General features: G+C 40.6%; 1 protein-coding gene across 1 annotated transcript; it reads right to left on the bottom strand.

The window, feature by feature from the left end:
* Nucleotides 1–1,288: 1,288 nt before the first annotated feature.
* LOC140943717 (uncharacterized) lies at nt 1,289–14,103 on the bottom strand. Its single transcript, XM_073392828.1, has 8 exons — nt 13,977–14,103; nt 12,431–12,530; nt 11,644–11,805; nt 11,294–11,371; nt 10,331–10,398; nt 8,939–9,025; nt 3,860–7,159; nt 1,289–2,508 (listed from the first exon to the last, which is right to left on the bottom strand). Exons 2-7 carry the CDS (start codon nt 12,519–12,521, stop codon nt 3,881–3,883), a joined length of 3,765 nt encoding a protein of 1,254 aa, XP_073248929.1. The 5' UTR covers nt 12,522–12,530; nt 13,977–14,103; the 3' UTR covers nt 1,289–2,508; nt 3,860–3,880.
* Nucleotides 14,104–14,166: the final 63 nt, after the last annotated feature.

The raw sequence follows: 14,166 nt of genomic DNA, 5'->3' as shown, positions 1-14,166 counted from the left end.
CTCTCTGTGGAGGCGAGAGTTTTGGGAGCAGTCGTGCCGCTTCACTAGCCCTTGTCTGGCGACCAGCACCTTTATCGCGCGTTTTTTTAAAGCAAATTTTGTGAAAAAAAGGTTACTGTCTTCGCTATTGCAGCCCAAAGGATACTAAGCGGAAACCAGATTAATTTCTTTCTTGTGAAACTGCCTAAATTACCGCCTGAGAAATAATGAGCGCAGAGTTAGACCTTTGGCCTTAATTGAGTTCACCGCCCTTTTTTTACGCTATAAATTTGTTATGCGCCTGGACGTGAGACTGGGGATATGTATAGCGTACCTAGCAGGCGAGAATACGTCCTTTCGGCCAATTCCGTGGTGAGAAGTTAGTCTGTGTCTATGCAGGAATCAAAGAAATGTACGAGATTATGAAGAGATTTAGAATCATATCAGATTCGAGTTCACAGTTTCTTGAAATAGGGAGTAAGAAGATAAAAACTGTGCAAACTTATTCCTATGAATGCAACTGGCGTGGAACGACTACTTTTTTGTGGACATTATGAACAGTGAACGACAATCAAGCTTAAGGAAAACCTTGGTCACGTGGTACAAATTGACATTTACCGTAAACGTAATTCTAAATCTCACTATTCCGAGAACACTAAACCGAGAACACTAGAGGTATTTTTGAAATGTTTATTGCGTTATGACCAGTCACTGACGGACCAACAAGAAATAATTACCGTCGTTGAAAGGTGGATCTGTGCATGTTTTTGTCCGTTCAAAAATTTGTCCGGGTCCGTGTAGACGGGGTCTAAGAGATCCACGGTCATAAAGATAAGTCTTGAGACGATTTGCATTCTGTTGCTTTTACACTCGCGAAATAGACAGTCCCGCGCGAGTGAAATCACACATGTAGCCTGCGTAGCAGGCGCTTAGAAGAAATAGGGAGCTTAAGCAACGACGACGGCGACGGCTACGAAAACGTCACTTAACAAGTGAATTCGCGCTGCCTCAAACTTTATCGCGCTTATTCCATCTCGTTTAATTCGTCAAATGTTGTCAATTTTTTTTTGGAGTTGAATTCTAAAGGATTGTATCAAAAGTCAGGAAAAGAAAAAGAAAGTTGTTGTCGTGTGTTCCCGTCCTCGACAAAACGTGAAATTAGGTTCTTAATAATAATAATAATAATAATAATAATAATAATAATAATAATAATAATAATAATAATAATGATAATGATAATAATGATAACATTCATTTATACCGCTCAAATTCAACTATACAGTTTTCAAATGTTTTCAAACGCCACGTTGTAGTCTTGCAATAACGGCTAAGAAATGTACAAAAAGCGTGATGCACGTGCAAAGTTGTTGTTTTGCCAATCTAAACCTATTGCTTTTTTGCCGTTGTCGTTGCCGTCACCGTCGTCATTGCTTAAGCTCCCTAATGTGCAAGAAAGAACGGGGTGCGCGATGGAGACACTCCCCTCGCGCGCCCTGTTCTTTCTTGCGTCCATTACTTTCGAGCCCCTGCTACGCAGGCTACCAAACATGCCCATGCACAACCTTCGAAATTCCGCTTCATTTATGGACACGGTAGAAAGCACTCAACTGCTTTGCAACTATACAAAACATCAAGGCTATCATCAATTACTAGGTAGTGGTTGTTTATCATTTACATGGGGCAAACCGGTCGGTTCCGGTTTGGGCAAATAATAGAACGCAAAATTCGGGACTGGTAAATTTCGTCCTGGAATCGCCATCAGTTTTTGCACAATTCAGTTCCATTTACCAGAAAACGGCCACGAAACCCTGAAACTGGAATCAAAGATGGCTTTGAAGAAAGGTAACACGAATTTCCGTTTGGAACATTCCGACCGGGACTACCTTTTCAGATGTTCTGTTGCTCCCGGAAATTTTCCACTGAAACGACCCGAAAAGTCATGTTCCATTTACTTTCCAACCGGATTTTCCGGAAATTTTTAATAATACAAATGGTAAAAAAACAGTATTTGACTGGTGTTAACTCATATATGTATCCCTCTGTCAAGTCCAATAATAAATGGAGTTAAAGAATTATTTAACCGTAGAATTAACTTTAATTTTATACAAGCTCCCGCTCAGTTTATTAGAAATCACTAAATGCAACTTTTGATACATACAGACCTCTACTGAATGTTTCAATTCGCAAGAATATAAAACATTCGCGTCCGATTAGTGTGGGTTGCACGTGCACAATGGAAACCTGAAGGCTCGCCATTGTAAACACCCATAGACATTAATTTCCTGCTCATATTTTATCTAATACTAAAAATTATTCCGTGGACAAAAAGATTCCCATTTCGTCAAAGTAGATATACATACATCAAGAAGATAAACATTTTCTCCTTAAGCCTTAAGATTAAAAAAGAAACACTGATAAACCAAAAGAAGAGCGTGGCGAATATGATCCATTTCTATTAAGAGTTTACCTAAACCAAGATTAATGGTTCTTAGCTGGTTTATACACTGAATACAAATCCGTTATCCACACCTGAGGAAAAAAAAAAGAAGAACAGTTAGTGATTGAAGGCGACAGGAATAGAAGGGTTCTAAGGATAGTTTCACCTGGGGATAATGATTGCGGGATCCTTTGGTCGCTTGCAAAAACTGACATATAAATACTACCTTTATTACTATCTATTATTATATATTATATGGCTGAATCCGCGATAGGCCAAGGTGAAGCGAATGCTGCATTCTGATTGGCTACCCGAGTGGGCAAGATGGGCCCATCTTGGCCGCCCGGGATTTCCCACGTTCGTCCTTGTTTTTGGCCATATGATAAAGTTCGGTCATAGTTCGGTCAAGATAGCTGGATATTGGCCTTGTTATTTTTACTTCGACCTTGACTTCGCTTCAATCAACAAAAACGCCAAAAAACGCCTGGTTAATAACGCATATTTATTGTTAATTTATTAATTTGCAATGTGACGACTTTTCGTGCTAAACATACTCAAGCCAGGGCCGTAGCTAGGTTTATTTGTGACGCGGGGGGGGGGGGGGGGGGATGAGGTCATTATCGCGAGTGCCGAACATACATGCTCGAGCCTTGTAGGGGGGTCTGGGGGTGTCCTCCCCGAGAAGATTTTAAAATCTGGAGGCTCTGAAACGCTATTTGCAGCAATTGTCGTGAGATATGTCTCCAAAAAATCGACCTCGAATATGAAAATGGCATACAACTGCAAGACACTATAATCAAAATAACTGCATGAGTCTCATGAAGACAAATCCATCCACAGACTTAATGGGCCAAATATTTAAACGAAGTCTAACTTAAGCCGCGGTTTAACGAATCTTTGAACCTCCAGATCTCTGCTTTGGTGAGTTGTTTTAAGAAGATAAATGCTTTTCTAGTCTTCTCTATATACTTTCATATAAAACTCTTCTTAGATAAAATCGTTGGGCAAATTGAAAATTACTTAGAACGTGGTTTTGTTAAACACTGGCTAAACTACGATTAAATATTTGGCCCAATGTGTCTGGCTCAACAGGTGCAGGGAGGGGGGGAAGGGGCAGCTGCCCCCCTTCTCCCCCCCCCCCCCGCCCCCCCCACTGCTAGCTACGGCTCTGCAAGCTTGGTAAGGCTACTTAATGTGATGATATGTTCTATTATATTTCAAATCATTTCTTTTGAAATGCTAAAACTACAATTAAATTATTGGTTTCCCGACCTTTACCGAGACGGTTAACAGTCCCTGCACGAGTAATAATATCCGAAGTCAAGTTTTTAATGCAACTGAGCGATTATGACCTTTTTTCCTTGGCCTTGTGTTGAGTTAGTTTCTTGAGAAGTAAAAATACCTTGTTGTAAAGTGTAAAATAATAACAACAAAAATTATTACCTCGACATTATTGTGGGTAATCTATTTGCTCCCACCAAATTCCAATGTGACGTCATCACCAATGAGAACGAACGGTGCCCAGTGATCTACGGCGCTAAATTCTCTGGATTCTCTCATGCAATTCATTGCTTGGTTAAGGGCTTTACTAGCACTTTTTCCTTCCACAAGATGCTGATAGAAATGTTTCATAAACTCAAGAGTGGCCCTGTCGTCAATCGCCCACAATGATACAAGAACAGAGCGAGCACCAGCACCTAAAAATGCCCGTGCTATGCCGACTACACCCTCTGCTTTGATCTCGCCATGAGCACTGTGGCAGCAACTGAGTACAACCAACCTTGCACGTATCTGAACACGTTTTACATCTTTCATCGTCAGAATAAAATCCATCTCACCATTTTTGGGTGCTAAGGCAATTTCGCCTGCTTCCATGCTGCCATGTGCAGCGAAGTGGACCAAAGCAACTGAGCCGAGTCGTTTTAACACCTCATCCTTTGTGGCCTGTCTTCCAATAAGAGGCGTACTACCAAGCACTCTACCAATCATCTGTACTTCTTCTCTGGCAAATGGCAACGGCGGTAGCGTCGTCACGTCTTGCACCCACGGATCACCGACGAGAAGCACACCCGATGTGAGATGATGATCTACCGGACAATCCGCAATCATTTTTAAGCTGGTGAGGGATGGAGCCACGCGAATTCTGAAAGATTCGCAAAGGTACTTGGAGTCTGGGCCCATAAATGCAGCAAAAGGAGCTAAGCAAAGTGGACCTTCTGGGACGAATATGACTTCACTGCCTGACAAAAGATCTTGGATAGGATCAATGATAGTGTCGTACAGTGTGCTCAAGGCTCTTTCTTGAGAGTGCAAGTCTTGAGTTTGTCTATCACATTTAGGTGATCCTTTATCTGCCAATCTTTTATCCTTCGTCAATTCAAGTGAACGATCTTCACACTGCACATTGTCTGTTGCACTAATTTTCTCCAAAAGAGACTGAAAAAAACTGTTGATCTCATATTCACAACTGACTTCCTTTCTTCTAAATTCAACCTCTTTTCCGGGCTGACAGACCCATAGAATTAATTCCTTCTCTACAATCGCCATAAATATTGTATTAGGAGGAAGGCTATTGAACAGTTCATGAAAGGTTCTGCTTTCCTTAATCAATTCCGCATCATTCTCTTTAAATACATAATTTAATTCCATAAGGTCTTTTAACCCCTGTGCCCGTCCTTTTTCGGCAGAAAGCAAAGCCTCCGTAACCTCCCCTTCTTTTAATTTCAGCCACCAAAGTGCAGTGTATAGTCTTTGGTACTGATCACGTAAGCTTATTTTCCACTCGTCGTTCAATTGAAGACGATCTCTGATATTATTGAATAAAGCAATAGCGAGCTCGTAATATTCAATGGCCACTGGAACTTGGCCTAAACAAGCAAAATTAGAACCAAGATTTATACACGCTTTTCCCTCTTGTAATGGGTCATCCAATTCTCTCGCAATTTTCAGGGTAAGTTCATGGTAGTCTTTGGCTGTTTTAAAATCTCCTAGACTGTAATAGGCGCTGCCAAGATTGCCATAAGAAGATCCTTCCCCTGACCTGTCACCCATTTCTTTCACAAATTTTAAGTGACGCTTATAGTAGTCTATCGCTGTTTTGATGTCTCCCAGACTTTGATAGGCGATACCAAGATTGCCATAAGCGGATCCTTCCCCTGGTCTGTCTTCCAATACTTTCGCAATGGTTAGGTGGCGTTCATGGTAGTCTATAGCTGTTTTAATATCTCCCAGACTACCATGGGCGTTACCAAGATTACCATACGCGCCTCCTTCCCCCGACCTGTCACCCAATTCTTTCGCAATTTGCAGGCAACGTTCATGGTAGTCTACGGCTGTCTTAAAATCTCCGAGTTTGCCATGGGCCTTGCCAAGACTGCCATACGCGTATTCTTCACCCAATCTGTCACCCAATGCTCTCGCAATTTTCAAGTGACGCTCATGGTGGTCTATGGCTGTTGTAAAATCTCCTAGATTTTCAAAGGCATTTCCAAGATTACCATACGCGCCTCCTTCCCCTGACCTGTCGCCCAATTCTTTCGCAATTTGCAGGCAACGTTCATGATAGCCTATGGCTGCTTTAAAATCTCCTAGTTGGTCATAGGAGTTGCCCAGATTGTTGTACGCGGCCTTTTCTCCCCATCTGTCACCCAACTCTTTCGCAATTTGCAAATGACGTTCATGGTAGTCAATGGCTGTTTGAGAATCTCCCAGCCTGGCATGGGTGTTACCAAGACCACTATACGCAGCTCCTTCCCTTTGTATCTCGCCCACCTCTTTTGCAATTTTCAGCTGGCGTTCATGATAGTCTAAGGCAGTTTTAAAATCTCCCAGACTGCGATGAGCGTCGCCAAGATTGCCATACGCGACTCCTTTCCCTGATCTGTCATCCAGTTCTTCCGTAATTTTCAAGTGAAGTTTATGATAGTCAATGGCCGTTTTAAAATCTCCCAGTTCGTGATAGGCGTCGCCAAGATTGCTATATGCAGCTCCTTCCCCTGATCTGTCACCCATTTCATTCGCAATTTTCAGATCACGTTTATGGTAGTCTATGGCTGTTTTAAAGTCTCCCAGTCTAGAATAAGCAATGCCAAGATTGCCATACGCGATTCCCTCCCCTGATCTGTCATGGAATTCTTTCGCAATTTTCAGGTTCCGTTCATGATAGTCGATGGCTGTTTTAATATCTCCCAGACTTAAAAGCGCATTGCCAAGATTGCCATACGTTTTTCCTTCGTTCAATCTATCACACAGTTCTTTTGCAATTTTAAGGTGACGTTTATGGTAGTCTATGGCTGTTTTAAAATCCCCTAAACTGTGATGGGCGTTGCCAAGATTGCCGTTCGCGGCTCCTTCCCCTGATCGGTCGCCCAGTTCTTTCGCAATTTTCAGGTGACGCTCATGGTAGTCTATGGCTGTTTTTATATCTCCCAGACTGCTATGGGCGTTGCCAAGATTACAATACGCCTTTCCCTGCCCTGATCTGTCACCCAATTCTTCTGCAATTTCCAGGCGACGTTTATGGTAGTGTATGGCTGTTTTAAAATCTCCTAGACTATAATAGGCGTTGCCAAGATTGCCATACGAAGCTCCCTCATTCCATTTATCACCTAATTCTCTCGAAATTTCCAGGATACGTTCATGGTAGTCCACGGCTGCTTTAAAACGTCCTCGACTGTCATAGGCACTGCCAAGATTACCATATGCCTTATTGTCCCCCGATGTTTCAGCCGTCTGGCCATTTCTCTGTGAAACAAATTGCGCACAATAAATGTTTATATGAAATAATAGCCAGCTGGACAATAGAGCTTACGATCAGAGATACTGGGACGCCATAATAGGGCTATCCCACCTTCCAGATTGAGCCAATATATCGGAAACCAAGTCAGCCCGGATGACTCGACTTATGCTCAACTAAACTGAAGCACACAGTCAGTATGGTTGGGTGTATTTGAATCCCGTACGAGCACGGATATCTTCGGGCTGTTTTTCGGAAGTCGCAAAATTGCATTTATAACTGCGATGACCTTTCTTACATTTACTTTAAGTAAATCTTCATCGCGCAGTTCCTATATATGAATTTCATGTATTCTCTATTTTCATCTGTAAGTGTGAGTGTTTGTCAGCTTGAATACCTGGAAAAGTAGACCTTTTATCTGCGTTAGGGCTGTCTTATAGCCAGCCTAAAACAGATAAAATCACTTGCAAAGAAAAGTGGTTGTGTGTCCGGCCTACTGTACGGCATGTTAAGTTCACCGAGATTGCCCCTCAAACGACACACATGCAAAAATCTGACGATAAGTTTTTTTACCCTTCCGTGTGTGAACAACAAATGAGGAAAATTAACTCTGTGACTCGCTTGACTAACAAGATTGGAACTTGGCCCCTCTATGGTACTAGGATCTGCTTCAACTGGAAAACAGGACAGCACTCGAACGTGGACTTCAACGGCTTAATTTGCAGCTCGTGCAGACGTAAATCATACATGCATGTGAATCCAAAATATAAAAACAGCGATAACAGTGCTCTGTTTATACTAACCGATCAAAACAATCACAAAACAAATGGAAAAAAGGCTGAATGAAATCAGCTGAAAACTGAAAACAAACCTGGATAAATTCAGCTTTTAAAGTTTATATGTTAAACTAAATGACTCAAAATTAAATGTCAGTCAAGCAAATGAATTTCGGAAATTTACAAAGAAAGCTGTGCAATAGAATTCGAGTTTCCTTTGCTCAGGATTCCTCAAAATGTCAAAACTGAAAACTACAAACGGTTGGTATTTGAACAGGAGAAAGGTCCAGTTGTTCAGTGACGGAGCTGAAAAATTATTTCTAGAAGATGAAAATTCGAGGGTACATATAATAGGCGTACATAAATTTCTTGAGGTACACAGGGGCACCCAGCGGCAATTTTTGGGGAAAATATCTGTTCGGAAGACGATTTGAGATCTAAAATTTTCGGAGCATTTGTTGTAAAATTTCTTGCTTGCCTGCCTCTCCTAGGATTTTCGAACATCTACAAAATGGTATAATTACTCATTTTTAACGGATTTTGACCCTAAAAAAGGCCACCTAGAATTTTCGGGAGCCTTTTCCTGGCTGAAATTTTCGAGAAGGTAAGTTTTTATCCCTATAATTTTCGGATCACTAGATTTTCAGCTAGGAAATCCGAACAGATGAAAAGTTTTTAGGGGATGAAAATATGCCTATATCTACCGTTTGAATACTAAAATACGTTCAACAATGCTATGTTAAGTGGTTTTGAACTATATCCTCGTTGGGTGCCCCTGGGTACACTGTTGCAATAATTATATACAAGAGTTATACTGTTTGAACTGAGAATAAACATTGCTGGTTATAACGTTTGCACAGATTTAAATCAGAAAAACTTATTCAAAACGGTTGAAATCCAGTTTTATAGTCTTGTAGTCCACGCGCCATTTAACAAATTTAAAACCCAATGAATCCACATTTTTACCCTAACAAAAAAGTTTGAAATCGCAAATCTTTTCCTCTTGTTTACCTTTTTCCCGTCGCTCTCTTGCAATGTCCTTTTTTCTCCCAAAACCCTTTCTCGTAACTCCAGCAACGTCTGGTTGTTCGGGTCAATCTTGATACTGGTTAAGTTGTTAAATAATTTACATAAATAAGAGACAGCTTATAAACTTAAAATATATTCTCTTTAGTCATGTGACGACTTATGCGTGATGGGGACAAAGCAACCCCCATAGAATTATTATTCAACTTCACACAGTATAGTACAAATAACACCCAAAACGAGTACAAATTAATATCACAAGGTATTTGTACTCCACAAGAACAGTTTGACCGGTTTTCTACAAACGTCGCACATGGCAGAAAATGTTTCGTGATATGGCGTGCTTCTTCTGCTTCTTTTCGTTACCGGTTTAAGCATCAAAAAGAAAGAAATATCACAATAAAAAAGCATTTTTTTTAGAAATGAGTAAAGATAAGTCAATTTTGAGTTAAGTGCCACATTTTACACCTCCTGGGTATGAGTCATTCCATAAGTGTTCTTAGGCAGGTTCGCGATTTTGTTCAGTTCTCAATATGTACTAAAAACAATTTACAGTTCTTTAATTCAGCCAGTCTTTGACTACTGTTATGCTGTCTGCGGTAACCCGAATAAAGGGCTAGCAAGCAAAATTCACAAACTGCAAAACAGAGCAGCCTGTATAATTACCTCCCACGGATCAGCAGATTTCTTAATTGGGATAACAGCCACACGATAGCCAAGAGGAGGGACAAACGGCTTTGCCTTCTTATGTATGATACTATAAACAATGAGGCCGAAGGCTTAGAGGCCATGGGGGCGAGAGGAAAAATTGTTTTAGTAAAATCCAACTGGATGGTCAAAAATATCGAGAATAAAAATTTTTTATCTAGTTTAATCCTTTTTTGCTGCCAAAAAGCCAGCACTTTTCGCTACTAGTGGGCTATAACATATAGCCAGAAGCATATAACCCCAATTCGGGGTTATATGCTTCTGACATACCCTAGAAGTAGCTCAACCATTCCAAACGCAGTATTCTGATATAGCCTAGTAGTAGCTCAACCAATCAGAAAGCAGCATTGATAATCGACCACTAGTTGGATTTTACTAAACAACTATATAGGTGGGTGCTGTGGGTTTGCAGCTCGCTAGGATCCAGGCGTGGGCCACGTTATGGGTGCAGGCTTTGCAGATGACAAGATTATAAATCACTTTGCGCCCTCGCTTCGCTTGAACAAGCTTGTGGAGCAATATCCCAGTTGAAATACACACTGATACCCTTGCTGCAACTGTAAAAAGAACAGGACCTTCCCCTGGACCTTAAAAAAAACACGTTTTCCATGTTAAAGGAATTTTTAATGCCAGAAATAACAATAAAATGACAATTCCAGTAAAGGATACTGTCAAACCCTTATCACACCAGGTATTGGCTTCCTTAAACTTTTTCAACTGTACACAGGCACTTGCCCCTGTAAAGGTTAAGAACAGACATCAGCTTAAAACATTTTTAATAGGCTAAATTTCTAAATGGACACACCTATCACTAATTGTAATCGGAGATTAAGCATATCTAACAGATTTGAAAGATGACCATTTGGAAATTTTGGAAGGATAATTATAATTATTAAGGAAAGCAAAAAGGTGAAGATAGAAAGAACACCCTACTCTTACTAAGCATGGCCTTCAAAATAAAACAAGACGGAAAGACGATGGTGGAAAGAGGATATAGAAACCCGACCAGAGAAACAAAGAGAGAGAGAGCGAGAGAGGAGGTAGAAATTAACGTAAACAATCTCAGATCATTAACAGATGTAACGACAACAGCAGTGCCTAGACGGAACATCTACTACAGTGTGGCTTATGCTGGCGTGTCCAAAATATCCACTAGTCAGAGCTCTCGATGCATGAGTAGAATTACGGCAAACTATCACCAGTCCCTGAAGCTGACAAAGTGCCATCTCCAATTTGCTGGTCATTTCGTCCCATATAAGGGAATCTACCGAAGACAGTCTTGGATTCTGGATTCTGTGCCTTGATTCCAGATTCTGGAATCTGGCAGTACTGTGAGGATATTGGCTCAAGGTCTCCAAAGAAGGGACAGAGCACAATAAGTTCTATTATGGTGTCTTGAAAAAATTGCGGTACAAAATAGTACTTGAATTGCTGTGAAAATCAGCGCGATGTACCAGTTTTGTAAGAGCCACTGATGTGGGAAAAAACCGACTTATACATACTTGTAGCCGGAATTTATGTCACGCTGCCTCTTCTAAAATCCTCAAAGTGCATAAACGTTATACATCCCTAACCTACAAGGGTTCATGGTTTGCATTGGTCCCTCTCTTGACATAACTAATTACATCTTACCCCGCACAAAAGCTTTCAAATAAGATGGCTTTAGTTCAATGGCACTTTTAGCATCACTCACTGTTTCAGAGTAATTTCCTGTGACAAAAGAAATGCACAAACAAAATAAATAGCCTAGAAAGGAATAGAGGGGAGGGGTGGCTGTGCACAGGCTGAGAAAGGTACAATTTAATGACCACATAATGGCATCAAGCTAGGGAACCATTACCAAGCATGTCCAGCACTACTTTAACAACATACATAGAACAACTACTGAAATCCTTAGCAAGTTGATGCCTACTGACATGACTTTGACTTGACAAAAGATAAATGGCATGTATCAAAACAACCAATATAAAGCAACTTCTTACCCAAGTTAAAGTGTGCTGCTGCCCTGTTGCTATACAGTTTGGCGTTAAGATCTTCATCCTTGCAGTTCACTTTAATTCCTTCAGTGTAAAAGAAAATGGCGCTGTTGAAATTGTTCTTCTTGTATTCATCGTTACCCTCATTCTTGTAAACCTCTGCAATTGCTACAACAAAGCAAATGGAAATAACTTCAGGCATTTTAAACTTTTAAAATAAAAGTTGCATCTGCTACTCAGTAAATTTTTTTGTGTTCTACTTCCAAATGGTTTGGTGTTGTCATGATAATAACCTTTCTGGTTTCAATTTCTTAAGCAAAGTTTCAAGTTTACCGAGAAAATACATTTTTGAACAAAAACAAACAAATCTGGCCACAAAATGCCAAGTCGGGTGAAGATATCAATTGGTGAAAGACGTTTTTTAGGCTTTTTTTTTATTAAAGTGCACAAAATTAAAACATAACTTTTTAAAACAATCATAGGGTTTCTCTGATAAAAATGTTTCAAGGCGATGGCTTGTATTAAAACTAATGAAGTGAAATTTCCTTGATGCAAAAAGTGAGATAAATATGCAACATGTTATTTTGTTCTCAGTGGAGGCATGTGGCTGGGGTTCAAGCCTTGTCCGTCGCATAATTTTGTTACCTTAGAGGAGAAACTTTACTCCACTTTGTCTCCAGGGGAGAGGGTAGCAGTACTCCTGGCCATGCTTCATGCTACGAAACTGGGATAAGCTCTGGCCATATGGGGCCTTTGGCTCATATGTGCATCTTGTGCCATTTTATGTTCTCACCTCTTAAATTGTCATCACCAAATTGGAGAGTTTCCTCAGCCCCTGTTGTGATGTCATCTTCTTTCAGAGCTGCGACTGGACTTTTCTTCATGTCAGAATGCTGTTATTTATAAGAGTGATGTCATAAGCCTAAAGGTCATTACACTTTACAGCCAACACTCTTTCACATTAACTGGAGCAAATATTTTCAAAAAGAAATTTTGCAGAGTAGCCTTCCTTCAAGCCAAATACAAATACCGGTAGCTGGTCTACATGACAGTATGGCTACCAAAAGTACTGTCACTGAAGCTATTTTTTGAAAGGAACTGGACACAAGGATAATAAGGTCCTAACTCTAATATCAATTTGGACCAAGGAATAATTAAAGTCCTATTTTTTATACCAGTTTGACCCAAGTGTACAAATAATGTTATCAGGGATAAGCTTTGGACCATGGCATGGGTAAGTTTTTTACATAATAAGAACAATTCATGAACACAGCATTACACTGCATCTGGATACAAGGATGTGGCCAAATGTGGCCATGCTGGAGAGAAAAAGCCACACTGCAAAAACACAAACAAAACAAATTACCATTTGAAATTATGTACGTTTTTCTGTTTGTCTTGTCCCAGTGCGACTTTTGCTCTCTGGCATCGCAGTTTTGAACCTCATGAATGCAGGGCCGTAGCTTGGTTTTTTCCAACGGGGGGCATTATTGCGAGTGGCGAAGGGCTGTGCCTTTTAGGAGGGTCTGGGGTTATCCTCCCCCAGAAAAATTTCAAATTTGGAGGCTCCAAAATGCTATTTTCAGTACTTGTCATGAGATATGTCTCCAAAAATTGACCTCAAATAAGTGTGAAAAGGTAAGTGTTTTCAGTGCTTAATAATATATTTTACAAGTGTTTACTTCTGAGGTCCTGTTAATTTGAAACACACCATATATCCAAGCACTATTGCGTACACTAAACATTTCAAATAGTTCGAAATAGTACATATACAAGCCAATTTCAAGAGGGGGTTTTGCTTCCTTTTGCTCACTATTTGCACACTCCGTGGACCCACCAATTTCTCAGCCGTGGAAATTGCAAACAACTGCAAGTCACTACAATCAAAATAACTGAGTCTTAAGTAAACAAATCCATCCACAGACTTGATTTGTCGGCTCCACAGATCCAGGGGGGCAGCTTCCCCCCTGACTCCCCCTGCTCCCCCCTATCTATGGCTCTGGAATGGCTAACTGCTGCAAAGGGCCTATAGCCACTCTTTTATGTTCTGTTGCTCAATATTACTTCACTTCTCTTTGATGGCAACGTGCTTACAGTGGCATAAGCGACCAATTCAAACCACTCAAAGAGGGCGGCATGCCATTCGATTACATCCACACCCCGCTAATTTATAGCAGCTTCAAAGGCAATACTTTCCCATAGAAGTAACCTACTCTTGTACCAAGTTTCGAGTTTAAACACCAAACCAATTTCGCTAAAATAAAATGATACCTTGCAATCATCCAAACTTTTCTCGAAAATGACCCTTTCGTCTAACTGATTGTAATCATGTCACTGACCTTGTCAGAAAAAGATTTCGTCACTACACTTTTTGTTCAAAGAGAAACCACCCTGAAGCTTCAATATTCAGGAAAATCAGCTCAAAAAACGTCACGCTTGGCTATGAAACAGAAACAGCGCCACTTTCGGCAGCTGCAAGACGGAAGTCGCGCTGTTTTTCTTTCCGTGACGTCACGATGTCCCACCGGT

Source organism: Porites lutea, chromosome 7, assembly GCF_958299795.1.
Source record: "Porites lutea chromosome 7, jaPorLute2.1, whole genome shotgun sequence".
NCBI lineage: Eukaryota > Metazoa > Cnidaria > Anthozoa > Scleractinia > Poritidae > Porites > Porites lutea.
Note: the sequence above shows the minus strand (reverse complement) of the source record. Positions and strands in the feature narration are given on the sequence as shown.